Raw genomic sequence first — 21,317 nt, forward strand, 5'->3', positions numbered from 1 at the left:
GTAATTGGCTACTAAGAGGTCTAGTTCAAACAGAACCCTTCCTAGAAGGTGGCTGCGTAGATTAGGTGCTATTCAAAAGAATTATATTTGTATTTGAGATTTGAAAGTTCTATTAATAAAATAAAAGGCTTTAAGCGTTGAATTGTTTTTATGAATTGTCTTAGTTACTTAATAGTTAATACTTTGAAATTATATTAAATAAATTATAACTCTATTATAAATTTACAGTTACTAGAATATTTCATTACAAGTCTTTTGTTTTAATATTTTATAATTCTTTACTTAGTTTTCTAATTTTCGTTTTAACATAATAACATTTAAATTTATTAAATAAGTCAAAAATCTAGCCGTTGCAAACTTTAAAAACATAGTAATTTTCAAAAACCTAGACGTTTTAAAAAAAATACACTTAAGGCCCACGAACCCGTCCAGTCCCGTTCCGTCCTGTCTCGTCCCGTCTCGTCCCATCCAGTTTCGTCCCGTCTCGTCCCGTTTGTTAGCGGGACGGGATGGGACGATCGTTTCGTCCCGTTTGTCCCGTCCCGTCCCGTTGGACAGTCATAGTTCCAAACAAGTTGAGACCGGCTATATGAATCTTTCACTAATTATGATTCAAAATGGATATTATGATATTGGTACATCCCAATGCTTATGTTTACACCAATTAGCAATGTCATTGTAAAGAGACCAATCATCATAATATACACCAAATACATCATTGGGAGAAGCTCAGCTAGGCACGCGTCACATCAGCTTCTGATCCCAACTTGAATTTGGGATTGAGGCGTAGTTGTCATTATTGTTGATTATTGTTTTCTTTACATGTTTCTAATAGGATTGTGGAATTATCACTACCGGCCTAGGTATCCTCCTCACATGAACATAAAATTATCACTAGCTGAACCACCCTGATGAGCTAGATGAAGATTGAAGAGTATGACATATTTCCAACCAACCTTATATGATAGGCTAAGGAATATGGCTGGTCGCTTTCGCAACTCAAGGGGAGCCATTTCAGTCGCTGGTTAGTTGGCATGACCCCGGTGCCATGGCTATCTTCATTACATAATTCGAGTAGAAAAACAATGAGTTCAGTTGAACCCGTAGAACCTATAATTTAATGCCCATCAATTTCCTCCGCCGGCTGCCTGCTAGAACGGATAGTATGTTGTGAGTTGGTGGATGACTAGGTCTTAGTTTACTTGTTCCTTCTTTTGCTCCTTGTGTATTTAGCTCCGGCATTGGATGTTAGTTACTAACAAAATATTGATCAGGACAATTAACAAATCCTCATGGCCAGTCTACATCTTTAAGTATAATGGACTCTAATCTTAATATCTATTTCTTTAATCAACTTTTTTAATCAGCACCTCCAACACTAATTTCATGGAACTTATATTTAGGTTTGGCTAGTGGTTAATGTTGTGTTCACACTATTCTTCTGTTTTCCATAGTATAGGGCCTTATTTACTTGTTATTGTTACCGCTTTCCATCTATTTTCGGGTTCTTATGTCGTTATTATTTCTATGTTTTCTGTTGATGGTACTGATGTATTTGTTTCTTTTCGTCTTCTTGAGCCGAGGGTCTTTCAGAAACAAACTTTCTACTCCCTGGGGATAGGTGTAAGGTCTGCGTACTCGCTACCCTCCCAGACGCCACTTATGGGATCTTTCACTGGGCTGTTTGTTGTTGTTGTTGTTGTTGTTGTTGGTGGTGGTGTTGTTGTTATGTTTAGATTTGCTAAAAAATGTTCTGTAACCACTAGTAATGGTGGCATTATATATATATATATATACCATGTTCTTGACTCTTTATGATTTGGTAGCATGCAAAATATTAGTATATAAAAAGGGAATATTGACCTTTTCTTTGTTAATTCTCTCTGCTGTATAAGTGCATTGGAACATATAAACGTGCCTGCATATATTGGGATTTTTCATGTTTGTACGTGCTGCCATGTTAAGACAATTTCTTTGGAAAAAAAATCAAACAAATAATACCCAATCTTAGTAGAAAAGAAGAGCTGAAAAGAGAAAGATCAAGAAAATTTTATTGTTAGCTAGTGAGATGGCAATTTCTGTTTCAAAGAAGAAAGCTAAGAGTTACAAAAGAGTTGAACCTAAAGAACTTAGCTTCATTTTTTCTTCTTTCTTAGCTAAACTTCTTTTTAGAATACCAACTATAGTCCTCATCTTGATTCTCATCTTCTTATGGTCTTCTTCTACCACCATTATTTCTGGTAAAGTTGTACATGTCTGCGTCTCATCGCGCAAACTGAACAATCTTTATTGCATTTCTGCTGGCACTGAACCTAATATTGACACCGCGATTTCTCCTATCAATGGTACTTCTCCTTCCATTTTAGCTGATACGAAGGATACAGCATCAAATGTTGTCGATGTTCTGCTAAAAGAATCTAGTCCTCTTGACATTCCATCGCTAATGGTCAATGGAAGTTCCACATCTACTGATAATGTTGTCGATGTTTTGATACAAAAATCTAGTCCTCTTGACGTTCCAACGCCAATGGTCAATGGAAGTTCCACATCCACAAATAATGTTGTCGATGTTCTGCTAAAAGAATCTAGTCGTCTTGACATTCCAACGCCAATGGTCAATGAAAGTTCCACATCCACTAATAATGTTGTCGATGTTCTGCTAAAAGAATCTAGTCGTCTTGACATTCCAACGCCAATGGTCAATGAAAGTTCCACATATACTGATAATGTTGTTGATGTTTTGATACAAAAATCTAGTTCTCTTGACATCCCAATTTCGCGTGTCAATGAGAGTTCCACATTCAATCCTAGTGAGAAACAAACAAGTACAAGTGTATCTGTTAATTCTATTGCAGGAAATCAAATTCTTGCTTTCAGAAACAACATGGTTAAAAGTGGTGATGAGGAACTAGAGATGGCTTACAATGATGTGGAGGATCAATTGCAGGTGCATCGTTCGTGGGTTGCAACGAGCAAAAATCATACAACATGTGATGGCAGGGGAATTTATGTGTATGAATTACCAACAAAGTTCAACAAAGACTTGGTAGCTCAATGTGCAGATATGATTCCTTGGGTCAATCTCTGCAAGTACTTCAGCAATGATGCAATGGGCGAATCGATACAGAAACTTGGCAAAGGGTGGTACCAAACACATCAGTATTCGTTGGAGCTGATATTTCATTCGCGCGTTATGAATCATCCTTGTAGAGTATACAATGCAGATGAAGCAAAGCTATTTTATGTGCCTTTCTATGGTGGATTGGATATCTTGAGATGGCATTTCAAGAATGTCTCGAACGATGTCAAGGACACGTTGGGACTAGACCTTGTAAGATGGCTAGAGTCACAAAAGCATTGGTTTCAAAAATCAGGTAATGATCATGTCTTTGTTTTAGGAAAAATTTCATGGGATTTCAGAAGATCCAGTGACACAAAATGGGGGAGTAGGTTCTTGGAACTAGACGAAATGCAGAATCCGGTTAAGCTCTTGATTGAACGACAACCATGGCATGTTAACGACATAGGAATACCTCATCCTACTTATTTCCATCCACAATCGGACGATGATATAATAACGTGGCAGCTCAAGATCATCAAGTCAAATCGGAAAAGCCTCGTGTCCTTTGCTGGTGCAGCTAGGCCTGGTGCACCAGAGAACATAAGATCAATGTTGATCAACCAATGCACTTCAACTAAAGATGAAGAATGCAAATTCTTGAATTGTAACTCAGGTAAATGTGACCAGCCCGAGTCGATAATTGAGCTATTCATGGAATCTGAATTCTGTTTACAGCCTCCAGGTGATAGTCCAACACGAAAATCAGTTTTCGATTCGTTAATATCAGGTTGTATTCCAGTGATCTTTGATCCCTTTACCGCGTACTATCAATATTCATGGCATTTACCAGAAGATCATAGAAAATACTCAGTTTTCATAGATCAAGAAGATGTGAGAAATATGAAAGTCAATGTAGTAGAGAGGCTTATGCAAATTCCTGCTAAAGAAAGAGAGAACATGAGAAGGTACATTATTTATGAGTTGTTACCTGGATTAGTGTACGGAGATCCAAAGTCTAAGCTGGAGAAATTCCAAGATGCATTCTCTATAACTATAAATAATCTGTTTGAAAGATTGAATAAATTAGAATTATGACAGAATGCAGTATAGATATGTGGCATGTAGACTGTCAATTTTTGTTATTTCTATTTATTTATTTATTTATTTATTTTTGAGAATTAATAAATCTTAATTCTGTTTATTTTTTCTAGTTTCCCGAAATTTTTTCCCTTCCGATGTAAAATGACTTCCATCATACCAAACTACTGAAAATAACTTTCTCATGAAGAGCATTTTCTTAAGAAAAAGCGTCCATCATTAAAAACACACACGCACCACTATAAAGGAAATTGAATGTGATAAGACAGAACACATTTATTTGAATTTCAAATTTTAATATAAATTTTTTTACGGACGAGCTACAACAATTGCGCTTATTAAAGCAATTAAAAGAATTATTAAATCCGTTTAAATGAAAAACAAAATCAGTTTGATAAATGAATTTTAATTTGTTGACTACTACTTATAAAATCTTTCTCTATAATCTAGTTTGATTTTGTTGTACAAATAATTATGTATCATGACGCATATGAAACAGTAGTAATTAGTGAAATAAAAAGGCTTATGCAATCCATCGAAGTAAATCCATCTCCTACGCTCCAAAATGAAAATTTGAACATCACAGCAAAGATGATTAAAATTTATAGCTCCTATGTAAAATAAGTAGCTGCGCAATAGCTACAAAATAGGAGTTAAATAGAATATAAAATATGGACAAACACAAGAACCAATCCCAAGAAAGACGCAGAATAAATTGGATCGGTACTAAGATTTTCGGAGGTACGAGGAAGGATGTGAAATAGAATAATATCGATTCGTATAGGAGAAAGGATTCTCTATTTATACCTAACTTATGGGATAGGCAAAATACATAAGTTGGCACCCGAACAATGGACCAAATCCCTGTTACACACTTTCTGTGGACACAAATAATATTACACACTCAACCTTTTAAAAGTTTGTCTAATACACCCCACTTTTTTCTTGACCACTTTACCTAATTATGAGTAATGTCACGCACCAATAAGGTCGTGACACATGTCATTAACATAAATAAATAAAACAAAAAATATAAAATTACACATATACCATCATCTTCTCCAACCCCATCTCTTCCACCTCCATCTCCTCCTCCACGGACCACCCAAAAAATTAGAACACACAATTCAATCCAAAAATTAGGAGCCCAAGTGATTTAATCCCAGAAAGAAATAAAAACATCAAAAACCAATAAGCCATGGCTCACACCACCGTATCATCACCACAACAAGGTCATTGTTAAAAAAAAATGCAACAATGGCAAAGGTAGATCGAAAATTACAACTGCTTGGGTACCATATCTATTGAAGCTTATCTACATCAACAAAGACATAAACGGACTATTTTCATTTATAGCTCTCTTCCAAAATTTTGTTTGTCATTTCCATGGCTGTCATCGCTACCACCAACTTTCAGAATAAAAAATTCAGCCTCCTCTTCAAAATAGATTGGAAGCTTGAGATTAATGCAAAATATGTATATTTAAGAGAAAATCAGAAAGAAAAAGAAAAAGAAGGGATTTGGTGGGGGGAGGTGTTGGCTGGCGGAAGAGAGAGATAGAGGAAGGGTGGGGAAGATGAGGAGATTGCAGACACATGACATAAAATAAATAATTAGACAGTATTTTTATTAGTAGACACGCTTCTATCGTGGTGTTTTACACATGCTGAGTCCTGGTCAAAAGCGGTGTGTATTAGACACACTTTTAAAAGGTTGAGTGTGTAATATTATTTATGTTCACAGAAAGTGTATAACAAGGATTTGGTGTATTGTTCCGGTGACAACTTATGTATTTTGCGTACGGGATACGAATGAGGAAGGGGAAATCTTTTTTCTTTCTCCCAAACTTTTAAAAAAAGAATGTATTTGTCCCGGAAAAATAAATTTTTGGAAATTCTTTTTCCAACTCACAAAACTGTGATTTTTTTTAAAAATAAAATATATGTTCAAATATAATTTCAAATTTCATACAATTTTTTCAAACTTAACTCAAAAACTATTTTTTTTTAAATAAAATAAAAATCATCCAAACGCCTGCTACTTTGGGAGTTTTTTCTTTCGCTGCTGCTTTCAAAGGGGTTTTCAGATCTTCTTTCTTCTTCAACGCTAAGTTCCAGGTATGATCTTCTTCTTCTTCTTCCCTTTCTTCTCTGCTCTTCTGCTCTGAATCGCTGCCTTAACAGTCGAAGGACCCGTGCCTTAACAGTTTTCCCCTGAGTAAACGTCAAACGTCGATTTGCCGTAAGAATTTTAATACTAGTATAATTCATCGTTGCATGTCCTTTTGGTGTTAATGTTGTGTTTATTGTTGTTTTTTTGACATATTAATCAGTCCATCCCTGCCATTGGTGTTAGTATTGTGTTTGTAGCTATTTGCTCTGTTTTAGGTATTTTCCGGTACTACTGTTAACTCTTGCTTCTATCTTTCAATTTTAGGGTTACATTGATTCAATTCCCTTCCCGTAATACTACCTATTTTCCTTCTTGCAGTTTTCAATTTTTAAAGGATTTTTACTAAGATGCCTATGGTAACACGTGGTGCTGCGAAGCGTCTTCGGAAACTGCCTAAGGATCCCGAGGTGAATTACGATGAGGTGGTTTTTTTTTAAAAATATTGTGATTTTTCTTCTTATTATATCAGTACATTGTGCATGCCCATTTATCTTGTTGATTGGTAAACCTTGAATAGTGGAGCACCCAAGGTTGTGGCGTAGTGGTCAATAAAGTGGGTGAGAACCATGAGGTCTCAGGTTCAAATCCTAGAGAAGGCGAATAACACTAGGTAATTTCTTCCCGTCTATCCAAGCCTAAGCCTTGGTGGATAGAGTTACCTTGAATACTGGAGCTACTTGTTAGTCTTTTGTGTTCTTAGAAACTAGGTAGATTGACCCTAAGAGGTCGGATACGGTGTGTTTTAGACCCCTTATGTTGTATAGACTGAAGGTCTGTTGATTAGCAAGCTGATTGTATTTTGTTTCCAACGATAGTCTGAATGTGATTTTGTTTGAATGGTAATTGATTTGTTGGTTTTACAGTTGGATGTTCCATCAATAGTTGATGTTCTTAAGTGGTGATTGTGATTTGATGAAGTTGTTGGTGATCAAACAACTCCAAAAATTGTTCCATTACGGTATGACTATGACTGCTCCAGCTTCGTTTCTACTGATTTTCTTGAACTGCTCCAGCTTCGTTTCTACTGATTTTCTTGAACTGCTCCAGCTTCGCAAATTTTAATTCACAGGTATGATCGCTGCACTAGAAGATGCTCGAGACTCTGGTGAACTTGTTCCTCTACTTAATGAAATTCTAGGGAGAGAGGATTCATCAGCGCTCAAGGTAGATAGTGATGTGTTGATCACCTTTTTGTGCCTCTTCTTTAGTGTCTTGTGGTTGTAGCTTCACACTTGCTTTATTCTTATGGTTTTGTGGTCACAGTCTGAAGCTGCTAAGGCTGTCATAGACAGTATTCCTGAATTGTTGGAGCTAACTGATTTGGTGATTAAGAATAAGCTGGTGGAAACTCTTCTAAAGCTTTTGCATTTTCCAGATGGTAATGTTTATCAGCAGGTATGTTTTAAAATTGCAGACCCCTATGCTGTATAGACTGAAGCTATGTTTATTAGCAGACTGATTGTTTTTTCCTTCCAAATATAGGCGGTGGAGAAACTGGGAAAGGTTGCTCAATCCGTTGTAGGTCGTGATTATGCTCTAATTGAGTGTGGGGCTATAGATGATTTGCTGGAAATTTTGAACAGCACTAACGAGGTCGGTTAATTACTGTTGATTTTTTTTTTTTTGCATCTGCAACTATTTGATGCTAAACATTACTGATTACAATTCAATTGTCAGGTGAAACCAGCATTCCCAACTCTTCGTAACCTTCTTACTTCAAATGTTGATGAAGAGGTGCTGAAAAATGCATGCTGGGCACTTTATTACCTTTCTGCTGGTGTAGATCTGACCTCCAATGGATATTGTACTAGATTAACATTCATTCCTCATCCTGTTGTGAGCGATAGTGATATGATTAAGGCCTTCTTTCAAGCTGATGTTCTTCCGGTGCTACTTAATCTCTTCAAGTGAGTGAATTGTTTTTATTTTTCTCATTTAACCTACTTTTTCCTATCTAACGTACGATTGTATCTGATATATACGTCAATTGATGTTTCAGAGATGACGTACGTTCCGTAATCCGCCCTGCCATCAATACAGTTGTATGTATTAGTGTGCTGGGAGACCAGCACCAGAAAGAGGTACGCGGGTATAAGGAGCTTTAGTGGTTGAACCAAAACACTTTGATGAACTAACCAATGAAAAAAGGAACAAACTAAAATAAATTAAGTGATTGAAAGGTAGAAACATCTTAAACAGCATGTATTGAGATTATAATTTAGCATGTTCCTGATTCAACGTCAAATTTGATGTGTTTACAGCCTAATTTCTAATAGCCTCCGAAGAACCCACCCATTTGGTAAAGCTGTCCAGCACAATATTTTAAAAAAGTCTTCTTACAGTAAGATCGTTCGACTGAAGGTGTAAAAATAGGTTCTTTGTCATCTTCAAGTCATGGGCAAGTCCACCTCCCAGCTCCAGCGCAGCCATCTAGGCTGCATTCTTTTTATTTGCCTACATTGTTTTTTAGTTTTTTATAACCGGTATTCACTAACTTGGCCTTTTTAGATCTTGGGACAAAATTTCTATGTATGTAAGCTGGTAATAAGAAACTTGTCCTTGATTAAAAGAAGAAAAACTTGGAATTGTCTAGATTAAGGTTGAAAAGCATCTTCAACGCTAAAAAATTGTGCTTGTAAACTTCAAAATGGGCCCTTACTTTCCTAGATATCTTTTGGCATTGTTCATTTTGAGCCCAAAATGATGAAAAACATATCCCACAATTGAGCAGTAATTTTTCAATGTAGAAATAAGCGGTTTGTGTCCTCGGGTTGCTCTTCACATAGTGAGCATTTGCTCTCAATAGGCATTCCTCTTATTTGCAAATTAGACTATGTGGGACATGTATTTTTTCCTACTAACCAAGTGAAGATCTGAATTTTGTAAGATGCTGATCGATAGCTGGAGCATTGCTAAACGTAACGTCCTTGATTGCCTGTTGGGCTTGCTAAAGAGTGGAATAGAGGAGGAGATGGTCTGCATGTTTATAGCATACATTACTATTGGGAGCATGCATCGGGCAAAGGTATGTCGTCTGGATTTAAAAGGACAGCTAAATATATTCAGCTCTTGCATACTTTTTCTACATGTCTTCTAAGGTGCAAATTTTACAAATGTTAGGTGGTCAAATGGGGAGTTCTTTGCTTTTTATACCCTTAACCTATCCGTTACTTTTTGTTTCACACCTAATCTTTTTTTATTTTACGATTTACCCCTTAATGCATTCATATATTTGCAAAGTTGTGAAAGAGTTCAGTTTTCAAGGTGCAAAATAGGAACTATTTTTTGTTAATTATAAAATAAAGGAAGAGAAAGAAAGAAGTTGCCAGAGGAATGAAAGAGAAATTTTAACCTTAAATTGGAACTGTGGATGAATGTGTTAAAACTGAAATCACGAATCCTTGTGGTTGGTGTTGGAATTTCTGAACTTTGCGATACCAGTGACAAAGTAATGGATCACTTATTCAATCAAATTTTATTTATCCTTAAGCTTTATAATACCAACTGCTGTTGAGATGTTCCAAGGGATAATCGCAATAACATTTGAGATGTTTTCCTACCTTCTTCAAGCTTCACTCTACAGGGTCGTTTGGTACAATGGTGGGATATCCGATGGGATTGGCTAATCCCACCTTTTTAGTGTAAAATTTATCCCCTTATTAGATAATCCCTACAATCAAACGTGGGTCAAATTTAGTCCCAATTTATATCCCACCTTATCATATGAACCAAACTACCTCTAAAATCTATTCTATCTTCATTAAAAAACTGCTTTTTAAAATAAAAATTATTTAATTTCTATTTTGCCCTTGCAAAATATGATCTTTCATGATTTTAAAAAGAAGGGGAAATAGCAGTTTTTGTCAGTGTTGTTGCCTAATTTCAGATTGGTTGTACATAGCAAATTATTTTGTTATAAAAGTGTACAGATTCACGTGGCAAGCAAGATGATCAAGTTAATTTCACAATAAAACACCACTTTCCTTTTGCTGATCTTAGAAGAGTGTGCCCTCTCTCGCTCTAGATCTATCTTTCTCGCTCTTCGAATCTGTTAGTTTGTATGAGTCCACCAAACTGTAGAGTACCTGGTCCTCTATGAGATAATGCTGAGAATGCTAATAAAACTAAAAGTAAAGAAGACAAGGGATTTTTACGTGGAAAAATCTCACATAAGGGGATCAAAAAACCACGACCTACACTTGTAGGCTTTTAACTTCACTAACTTGCAATTTCACTATTACAAGTCACTTTGCAATAACCCTATTACAAAGACTTCAGCTAACTTGTGATGCTCTCACCACAAGCCACTTTATAACTCTCCTAGTTACAAAGGCTTTAAACTTATGACTAATCCTAGTCACAACATAAACTCGGAAGTTTACGGATTTTTGGTTTCTCCTGAGACAAAGCTTCTAAGAAAGCAAAATAGGAAATACAATGAAGAACAAATAACAAGATTACAACTCAACTACGGATATACATAAGCTCGTTGTGAAACTGATCCTTAGTGGAGTTGTCTTCTTATTCTTGACACACCAGTGACTTCAATGCCGGATGAACACTGTTATGCTTGAGAGAATATCATTGAATGCACAAAAGATGTTGTGCCTTGCACTAGGTTGTTATATCACAAAAGACATCACAATAGATAGTGATGTCAATTCTTGGTACACGCTTCTTCCCAATGAGAAGTGACTGCTGCACTGTCTGCATAGTCACTTCTGTGCAGTTGACTTGTACTTCTATCAGAGAACCCTAAGGGATCAGGTCCCTGTTGTGTTCCTCTTTATAATGATTGCGGACAGTCACTGACTTGTACTTCTGTCGGAGAACCCTAAGGGACCAGATCACCAGGTCCCTGTTGTGTTCCTCCTTGTGGTTCATTCATTTGCTGGAGACCAGACTGGACGTTATTCATTTGAAATGTATACCACGTGGTCAGGTTCTCTATCTGGTTCTTCAATAAGTTTGTTAGATCATCAAAAACATAAGAAGCATAAGGCAAAGATATTGAAAACCCATCAATTTCCCCCTTTTTGATGATGACAAACTTAGGCATTGATAGTATTTGTTTAGAACGGAAATAGCCAGATAGGGTTTCAGAAATTCCAGAAACCTTTTGCTTTTGATTCCCCCTTAATCAGATCCCTCATATTGGCAATAAGCAACAAGTTTCTACACAAGTTCCCTGACCCTTTCTACACAATTCCCCCAGTCTCCCTGACCTTTTGCTTTTAATTCCCCCTTAATCAGATCCCTCATATTGGCAATAAGCAACAAGTTTCTACACAAGTTCCTTGACCCTTTCTACACAATTCCCCCTGTCTCCCTGACCTTTTCCCCTTTTGGCATCATTAAAAAGAAACACAAGCAGGCAATCAGCATAAAGAAGTCTAACACAACCAACTCATGTCACATATGTGCACACAACATGATAGAAAAAAGAAACCAGAGGGAAACAACATGTACATGCAAAAAGAGAAGTTGTGTCATTAATATTAACACTAGACTGAGCAAAACAAGAGCAATAGTGGTGAAATCCAGCATGCCTATCACAAAAACGAGGCAAACAAAAGAGAAACAACAGCCACAAAACATTAGAGCCAGAAATTAGTTGGTCACTAAGAGAATCCTAGGGGGCACTAAGAGAGGGAGACTTGGAAGAGGAGGCAATAATGTTTTTGAGAACCAGGTCTAGTCGAGCATTTGCAGACAGTTGTTCTTCAAGTAATTGTGCCCGAAGTTTATCATTTTCCTTTGTTAGTCGGGTAACTTCTTCATTAACAGAATCAGGTCCTTTAACTGCTTGACTGAGCTGAGTTTCCAGTATGGCATTTTGAGCCTTCAACCTTCTGATCTCTTTAGAAGCTACATTTTGAGCGTTGATCAGCTGAGAAATGGTCGAGATGCTTCCACCAACTCTTTCTACACATTCACATTCTTCTAAAGTGGTTTTAGAGAAGGTTTGCTTGCGTGTGCCCACTCTGGGATTCCCCAAGGGGACCTTGTAGAATCTGAACACCTGAGTGAGGAGAAAGCCATATGGTAGCCCATGATTCCCACCTTTAAAGTTTGTCACCTTTTGCATATGATCTATCATGATTGCTGGCAGATTGATTGGGACAAACTCATCAAACGCTTCCATTAAGACCATATCGGATTTTGTAGCAATAGACCGCCTCTCAAAACGAGGTAAGAGCACCTTATTCACCAGTTCAAAGAGAAGTTAATACTTAGGAAGCAATACCTTCTTATGCACCTGTTTCCCCCTGCTGAATAGCTTGCTCTTTCATGATGGCTCTCCTGAAGCTTACACCACAGACACCCTTGACTGAGGACATCCCTTCACATGGAATTTTGAGAACCTTTCCCAATGTTGAAGCGTCGAGTACAATGTCTACTCCATTTACTAGTGCACAAATGTGATCCCCCTCAACAGTGAAGAGAGATGCGTAAAAAGTTTGTACCGCATATTCGTACACCAGAGGCATGCTCCCTTCAAACAAGTGTTCCCATTGTTGAAATTCCACAATCTCCAGAATTTGTCTCATACCGGCCATCTCCGAAATTGATGGGTCAAATGTACGACCCCACAAGACTTTCTGAGTTCTTAATCTCTGCTGCCAAAGACCACTATCACTGGGCATGGTCCTCAGAGCACCAGGTTCTTTAACAGTTTCCCGTTTTCGTTTGCTAGACCCTTCAACAGACTTTCCTTTCCAGCTTACTAACCCCACAGTATCATCTTTAGACATGGCTTGCTCAACTTGACTCTTTTTAGACTTGCCGCTGCCCTTCACGGATACACTATTTTGTTTCTCAATGGTTTCATCGGAAGCTCTATCCACAGACTTTTGAGCTTTCATAGATTGTTGCACTAAGGAACCAGGTTCTTTTGGAGCATTTTTGTCAATCCCACTTTCTGGAACACTTTTGTCAGTAACAAATTCCCTCACATTCATCAACCTCCTTTTCCTTGTCTTGACACTCCTGCTTTTCTGCAATGTAAACTTAAAACTCTCTTGCTGATGTGACCTGATAATGGGTGACTTGGAGGAGGACTCTAAGAGCTTAGAATAATCAACAAGTGCAGGAGTGGGCTTGCAGGGAAAAGAATCAGGTTCTTCAGAAGGTTTTTCTGAGAACGTCTCATGAGCCAAAGACTCGAGGAGTACTGTGGTTCTTACATCTCCTAGGAATGGAGTTTCTTCCCCTTGATACTCAGATCTCCTTCATTCATCAGGCTCTCAGCAGCGATAACCATGATGTTCTACGCTGCTTCCTTTTCTGGTGACTCTGAGAGAGTCACTAAGTCCAGAATGGAGGAGTTCAGATATTGGTCAGGATCATCTTCAGAGACTTCTGACACTTGAGAAGTAAAACCTCCTGAGTGTTCTTTGATGAGATCAGAGGAATAACGAGACATAGGGTTTTCAAAATATGGAGGGAAAACAGGGTTTGTCGGAAAAGGGAAAACTGTAGGAAAGGAGGAGGAACTAGGTTGGGATACAGTAGTATTGGAGGGAGTGGAATAGTGAATCTCTGGAAATGATTTGAAGGATGATATGGAAGTGGGAGTGGTGTAAATGGTGGGAGAAGAAGGCGTTCGATTTCCATTATAGGAGCATTTGGTAGGCAAGTAGAGTGAGAGAGAGATGAAGAGAGAATCACAGATATACAGAAGAGATGAAGGTTCATGACTTGCTGTGTGGGAGAAAGACAGTTTTATTGGAAGAAGGGCTAATGATGAGAAGAGATAGAAACAGGGTATGAATAGTTCTGAAAATGGCGGTAGGTTTGTGAGAAAACGTTACCGTGCAGAGGGGATGAAGGAATTTGAAAGACAAGACATGACATGCAGACTTTGAAAAGTCGGATGATGTGGCAGTTGAGTTAATTTTGTTAACATTTTTTGAGAAGGCATGCGGAAGCACATTACTATTAACCTGGGGTACAAGGACCTGATGCCAGAACAATTTTTTGAAAAAGGTTTTAGCAGTTCCTCTTTCGTAGTTCATAAACTGTACCTTTAGCTTCTATAATCGTCATGCGTGTTTACCTGTAACGGTATCGATGTGAGTTAGGCTTGGCCAGAAAACACTTTAGCTAATTTTACCTGAAGGTGTTTTTCATAGCCATCTAATGGAGAATCAGGTTCTTCATTAGATTTCAATAACTCCAGCTTCACCTTGTTTCTTCCAAAATGTTCCCTCGTCAAGGCTTTGTTGAGGATATCTGGAATTTGGTCTACTTATGCCGCATGACTTTCAGCAGATCAACCCTTTCTCCACATTAATCCTCAGAAGACAATGCTTCACCCCGATGTGATTGGTCCTCTTGTCTTGAACTGGATAGAGAAGGTATATCATTAGAAGACACCCCAAAATCTTCCAGTTACTGCTTAACTCATAGGGTTTTAGCATATCAGGATGCTGCCGCTATACATTCTGCTTCAGTTGTTGACGAAACTATTGAATTTTGCTTCCTTGTGCCCTAGGAGATGAATTATGATCATGGCAAGTGAGCCATTCCAGAAGTGTTTTTCCTGTCCACAAGACAACTTGCATCGTTAACATCAGCATACCTAACAAGATAAGAACTGTCACTTGAGGGGTAATGCAGGACCAGGTCCTGAGTTCTTTTAAGGTATCTCAAACTTCTTTTGGAGGCCCTCAAGTAGGATTCCTGAGGACTTGACTTTGGATTCTATTCTGGAGTGGAGATACAAAAGGGACCAAAAATTTTTGTTTTTTTTTTAAATTTTCAATACTTGTCTAACTCTAAAAAAAGGAGTAATTAGGTTATCAAATAGATGGGAGCTTTTGTGTTTCCAGTTTGGGACTGAGGCTTGATTGGTAGGGAACTTGAGAGGTTAATTTGATTTCCCTACACTCTTTGTTCTGTTAATTTTGGAGCACCATGAACTGCATCTCCACTCTTTCTTCAGTTTCAGTGGTAGTAAGTGAGGTACCAGGTTCCTTGTGATAAGTGGAAGATGATGTTGCATTGTCTTTCACCTGTCTCCTTCATCTTACTCATCATATCTGCCTCCCTATTTGAAACCTCAGATATTTCCCGGGGCACAAAGATGGTTCATTATATTGATCATCACTGTTTCTTCCTTGGTTAGAGGAAGGTGTCTTGTTGAATACCCTATGAGCACTTCCTTCCACTTAATGTGCCCTTTGCTGTAGACTTTGTGACCTTTGCTTTGTGGAGAGTATCCTAGAAGGATTCCTTCATTGCCTTTGAATTAAACTTCCCAAGCTGGTCCTTCCTTTTGTCGAGAACATGGCATTTTCAGTCAAGAAGGTTCTCAGATGAGTTGTCTTTGGCTTTCTTCCATTTGGCAGCTCATAGTGGGTTTTGATTCAGAAGGGACCTAATCATACACCTGTTCACCAAGTAGAAAGTAGTATTTACTGCTTTTGCCCAGACACTCTTGGCGATTCCATTGTCGATGAGCATTGTCCATGCCATATCTTCCACTTCTGTTCTTTCTTTCAGCAATACCATATTGCTATGGAGTCCTTGGTGCTGAGAAGTTGTGTGTGATTCCAATTTTTTGTTACAAGCTCTTCCAATTTGGCGTTGTCGCATTCTGTCCTGTGGTCAGATCTGCTGCATACTACCTTCAATTTTATCTTCACTTGAATCTTCTTGACAAAGGCCTTAAACACTTCGACAGTCTCATCCTTTGTTCTAGGAACCAATGTCCAGGTGAATTTTGACAGACCACGAATCAGGTCCTTCTCTAGCATCTCATATCACCAGCTTGTTAAAGATTCAAAGTTAACAGCGTAGATGTTCTTGTTTCTTTTGGCCGCTGAGACCACTTTCCCAGTCACCAGATTGGTAACTGTGCACTCTTTTGACAAGAACTCTACTTTGTTCCCTTTAACGCAGTTTTTGAGAGACACTCAAGACACTGTACTTCAGGCCATCCGCATAGTACATGTTCTCAATTTAGTGACAGAGAGATTTTCAACTTTTCCGGCACTGAGAATGTACCCTTTCCCTTTTTCAATGGATGCATTCCTTTCCTGCAGGGCTTTCAGTGAGAAGAAATCTATGGTGCTTCCAGTCACGTGCTTTGAGCATTCACTGTCCTTGGTTCATTGCAGTCCGCTTCCTCTCACTGTTCCCTGCACATGCAAATCAGGATTAGATTTAGGAACCCAAACCAGTTTGGGTCCCTTGTTATGATAAAAGGGATGGATAATGGCTTTTCTAGTCCATGCAGGCAATATTCGTTTCTTGCGACCGGTACTTGGTCCCTTGTTAGTAGTCACTTTGTCAGTAAGCACTTTGTTTTTCTGAACAGATTGAACCCTGGCCTGACAATTTTCTTTAAAGTGCCCATTGTTCCCACAGTGGGTGCACATCCAGTTATCAGGAACAGTGACGTACTTGCTGTGAGGGTTGTAAGGAGTTTTCTCCCTTTGGAACCCGATTCCCTACTTGTTTCCACTGTTATTCAAGTACATGACAGTCACAGCATCTGAGGACCAGGTCCACTTCAGAGATTTCCCAAGATCACTTTTGACTTTCTCTAATTCAGCTTGAATTTGCCGATTTTTCTCATATTCACCACATAGACTGGTTTTCACATCGTTTAATTCATGTTCAAGCTTGATGTGTGTCTCACTAGCTACTTCTTTCCCTTTCCCAAGGCTCACAGTCCTGTGTTATCTATTGAGCCCTTCAATGGTTTCCTCTAGGACAATGATTATCATTAAAAAATCATTTCTCTCTTGCTTAGTAGCTAATTTGTTTTCTTCTAGAGTGTGTTTCTCATTACTGAGACCTTCTACTGTTTCCTTCAAATCAACCACCACTACCATCAGGTCATCTCTCTCATTTTCTACACTAGTTATCTTTTCATTTAGAGCTTCCTTTTCTTTTTCAAGATTAGCTATGGTCTCATTTAGGTCCACTACACAAACAACCAGATCATCTCTAGATTGTTCAGCTTCTCCTAGTTCTAAGGTCAGGATCTCCTTATCATTATCAAGGCTATAATAAGCATCAATTAAAACATTAGCTAATGACCTTAACTTCTTAGAAGAGTAGGACTTCAGATTTCTCTGAACATCCCTGAAATTTATCTCATCATCTTCATCCTCATCAAACTGAGCCATCAGCGCGAACAATGAGTCATACTTCGTTGCTTCAGTTTCCACTGCCATCATAGAATTGTTTTCTACATCTGGTTCCCTTTCTGATTCACTGGAGGAGTCTCCCCCAGCAGCAAGTGTCTGCTTCACAATATTGTTAGCTGCACTTTTCGATTGAATCGTTTGTTTGGAACCAGGTTCCTTTTTGCTGCTTTGTCAGGATTTTGCTTGTATTGCTCCTGTTTCGCGAGTGGGCAGTCTTTGATGAAATGCCTTGGCTTTCTGCACCTGTGACAGAGATCATCATAGAATTGCTTTCTGCACTTGAACTGCCCCTCTTTGGTATACCCCCATTTCTTCGAACCATCTTTTGAAATCTTTTAGTAAGATAGGCCATGTCACTATCTTCATTACTGGAGTCACTGCTTTCAGCTTTGAGTACCAGGTTCTTTTCCTTTTTAGGCTCTCTCCTTTCACTGTCTTTCTTTTTTTTCATCTCGTATGTCTTCAGATTACCAATCAACTCATCCATGGTTAGAGTTTGTAGATCTTTAGCTTCAGTGATGGCATTTACCTTACTTTCCCAAGAACCAGGTAGAACACTGAGGATTTTCCTTGGAATGACATCTCCAAGTGAATGAAGCTCATTTATGATGGAGGTGAATCTGGTGTACATATCTTGTATAGACTCATCATCCTTCATCCTAAAGAGCTCATACTTTGTGGTGAGCATGTCAATCTTGGACTGTTTAACCTGAGTAGTTCCTTCGTGTGCGGTTTGCAACGCCTCCCATATTTATTTGACAGTATCACACGCTGAGACTCTGTTGAACTTATCAGGTCCTATGTCACATACCAAGATTTTCTTGGCACGATAGTTCTTTTCTACGGCTTTTTTGTCAATGTCGCTGTACTCTTTTCTGTCTTTCGGCACCATTGGTCCAGTTTCTTCAAGCTTCTTCATAGGAACACGTGGACCATCACAAATGATGTCCCATAGTTCTGAATCTTCGGCCATTATAAAGTCATGCATGCGAGTCTTCCACCAGCCATAGTATTGATCGTTGAATCTAGGAGGTTTGTAGGTTGATTGTCCTTCCTCAAAGTTGGGTGGAGCAACCATTGAGATCCTTTCTAGGTGTTAACCTTTTAGAAAGAACCTGCTCTGATACCAATTGTTAGTTTGTATGAGTCCACCAAACTGTAGAGTATCTGGTCCTCTATGAGATAATGCGGAGAATGCTAATAAAACTGAAAGTAAAGAAGACAAGGGATTTTTACGTGGAGAAATCCCACACAAGGGGATCAAAAAAACCACGACCTACACTTGTAGGCTTTTAACTTCACTAACTTGCAATCTCGCTATTACAAGCCACTTTGCAATAACCCTATTACAAAGACTTCAACTAACTTGTGATGCTCTCACCACAAGCCACTTTATAACTCTCCTAGTTACAAAGACTTTAAACTTATGACTAATCCTAGTCACAACATAAACTCGGAAGTTTACGGATTTTTGGTTTTTCCCAAGACAGTTTCTAAGAAAGCAAAATGGGAAATACAATGAAGAACAAATAACAAGATTACAACTCAACTACGGATATACATAAGCTCGTTGTGAAACTGATCCTTAGTGGAGTTATCTTCTTGTTCTTGACACACCAGTGATTTCAATGCCGGATGAACACTGTTATGCTTGAGAGAATATCACTGAATGCACAAAAGATGTGCTTTGCACCAGGTTGGTATATCACAAAAGACATCACAATAGATAGTGATGTCAATTCTTGGTACACGCTTCTTCCCAATGAGAAGTGACTGATGCACTGTCTGCACAGTCACTTCTGTGCAGTTGCATTCCAGCTGTACAGTTGACTTGTACTTCTGTCAGAGAACCCTAAGGGACCAGGTCCCTGTTGTGTTCCTTTTTATAATGATTGCGGCCGGTCACTGACTTGTACTTCTGTCGGAGAACCCTAAGGGACAAGATCACCAGGTCCCCGTTGTGTTCCTCCTTGTGGTTCATTCATTTGCTGGAGACCAGACTGGACGTTATTCATTTGAAATGTATACCGCGTGGTCAGGTTCTCTATCTGGTTCTTCAATAAGTTTGTTAGATCATCAAAACATAAGAAGCATAAGGCAAAGATATTGAAAACCCATTAGAATCAAATGCAGCTAATCCAATGAAATCTCAAGAGGAAAGTTAAGCATGTTTTTGAATTGGTTGTCCTTGAATTTGGCTATTCATTGTTTTTAAATTGCTTTAATTTTGGGGTTATACCTATCTGCCCTGTGGGTAATTTGTTTCTTTAGAATCTTCACTAACTGATTGTTTAATTGCTGCTGAAGTTCATTGCCTGTTCGTGTCAGTGTTCTACAAGTTTTCATTTTTTAAGTGTTCTTTTCCAGGCTTTGCTATTTTTTTTGGTTATAAAGATTGATTATTTATATACTGAAAGATTTGTTTTTTTCGTTAGAACTCTTTCTTTTTCTGCTCTAGTTTGGATTAGTCAAGGCATTGTCTAGTGATACTCTTTAGCCATAAAACTTTTCCATTTTAAACTGCTGAGTGGATGTCATTGAGCTGATACAGTGAATGAATACTGCTTAGCTAGAAGAAAGAACTAGTAGAGTTAAGCATGGCGTTAAGAAACAATCATCGACGGATCAGAATTAACTCGCATCGTAATGGAAGAAGAGAGGAGGGCTGGTATATGGTTGTGAGGGAAGATAACCATGGAAAGAGTTCTAATTGTTTATAATTAGGTCTTTTTTAAAGTGTTCTAGCTGTAATATCCAAACTGCCCTTCCTGGTTGGACTGTTGGTCACTGTTAGTAAATATAAGCAGTCATTTTGTTTACTTAAATGTTAAATGTGCTACCCCAAATAACAGGGAGAAAAACTGCTATTCCTCCCAGTGTTGTGAAAAGCACTCGCTTCAGCATTTAAAGCACGAAGCGAGACCTCGGGCGCTTCTGTGATGTGAAGCGTAGCAAGTTGAATAAAGCGAGAGCTTCGGCGTGCTTCTGCAAAAAAATGGGTATTGCTGCTGCTGCTGCAATTTTAATTGCTATTATCGGTACCAGTGACATTGCTTACACCAAGTATGTAACCTCTTTTTCTCGGTAAATCATCTCTCTTATATACTGATTATTTTACTAACTCTGATGTTTTCTTTCCTCGTGATTTTGGCTTTAGAGACTTGGTGGATTGCTGCATAGATCCTCTGTGTGATTATCTTGGCTTCTCTGGGGGTACAGCAGCTTGTATCATCAGTCTAAAAGCAGTAGAAAGTATATTGAAGTTTGGAAAGCGTATTGAAGAGGAAGATGGCGGCGGCACTGGTGGTTATACTAAGCGGATCGAAGAGGCTGGGGGTTTGGAAAAGCTTGAATACCTGTCTACTACTGAAATTGAATATGAGGCTGTTCCAATATTGGGTACATATTGGCCGTCACTAGGATGTTATGCTGAGGTGACTTTGACATACTTTTCATCTTCATATGACTTTACCTTTTCTTGACATACTTTCCATCTTCATATGACAGCTATCGCATATAATGCGTATAACGAAATATTGGAGCTCTAACAACGAAAAACGGAAGGACCCAATGTATTAGTGATGTCTTAAGGGATTAACCTGTTCTTGACATATTTTCCATCTTTATATGACAGAGATGGCGTAAAATGGAAAGGGATAACTTTTTGACAAATTTCTCTATTATTATATTTATACATTTCTACTTCTGCCTTCTTATTAATGAAAACTGGTCACCTCACGATAAACATGCTTACCAGCTTCAAGGGTACCATTGGAATTTAAATTGTTTGTTTTGTGCTCCAAGGATTCGTATTGTTGCAGCAT

At 38.3% G+C, this 21,317-nt stretch overlaps 2 protein-coding genes across 11 annotated transcripts; both read left to right on the forward strand.

The window, feature by feature from the left end:
• Positions 1-2,068: 2,068 nt before the first annotated feature.
• LOC104249906 (probable xyloglucan galactosyltransferase GT20) lies at positions 2,069-4,156 on the forward strand. The gene has a single exon (XM_009806430.1). It carries the CDS (start codon positions 2,069-2,071, stop codon positions 4,154-4,156), a length of 2,088 nt encoding a protein of 695 aa, XP_009804732.1.
• A 2,016-nt stretch (positions 4,157-6,172) lies between these two features.
• Positions 6,173-21,206, forward strand: LOC104249903 (importin subunit alpha-1-like). Of its 10 annotated transcripts, none has more exons than XM_009806421.2 (12): positions 6,173-6,276; positions 6,650-6,753; positions 6,849-6,941; positions 7,195-7,289; positions 7,401-7,495; positions 7,595-7,726; positions 7,814-7,924; positions 8,009-8,238; positions 8,331-8,412; positions 9,219-9,356; positions 20,371-20,556; positions 20,651-21,206. In XM_009806421.2, exons 4-11 carry the CDS (start codon positions 7,217-7,219, stop codon positions 20,431-20,433), a joined length of 924 nt encoding a protein of 307 aa, XP_009804723.1. In that variant the 5' UTR covers positions 6,173-6,276; positions 6,650-6,753; positions 6,849-6,941; positions 7,195-7,216; the 3' UTR covers positions 20,434-20,556; positions 20,651-21,206. The 10 variants fall into 10 exon arrangements, with proteins under 10 accessions (XP_009804723.1, XP_009804726.1, XP_009804725.1 ...); XM_009806424.2 differs by lacking the exon at positions 6,849-6,941 and having other exon boundaries at positions 20,651-20,927; positions 21,001-21,206; XM_009806423.2 differs by having other exon boundaries at positions 6,650-6,738.
• Positions 21,207-21,317: the final 111 nt, after the last annotated feature.

This window comes from Nicotiana sylvestris, chromosome 8 (assembly GCF_000393655.2).
Source record: "Nicotiana sylvestris chromosome 8, ASM39365v2, whole genome shotgun sequence".
Lineage (NCBI taxonomy): Eukaryota > Viridiplantae > Streptophyta > Magnoliopsida > Solanales > Solanaceae > Nicotiana > Nicotiana sylvestris.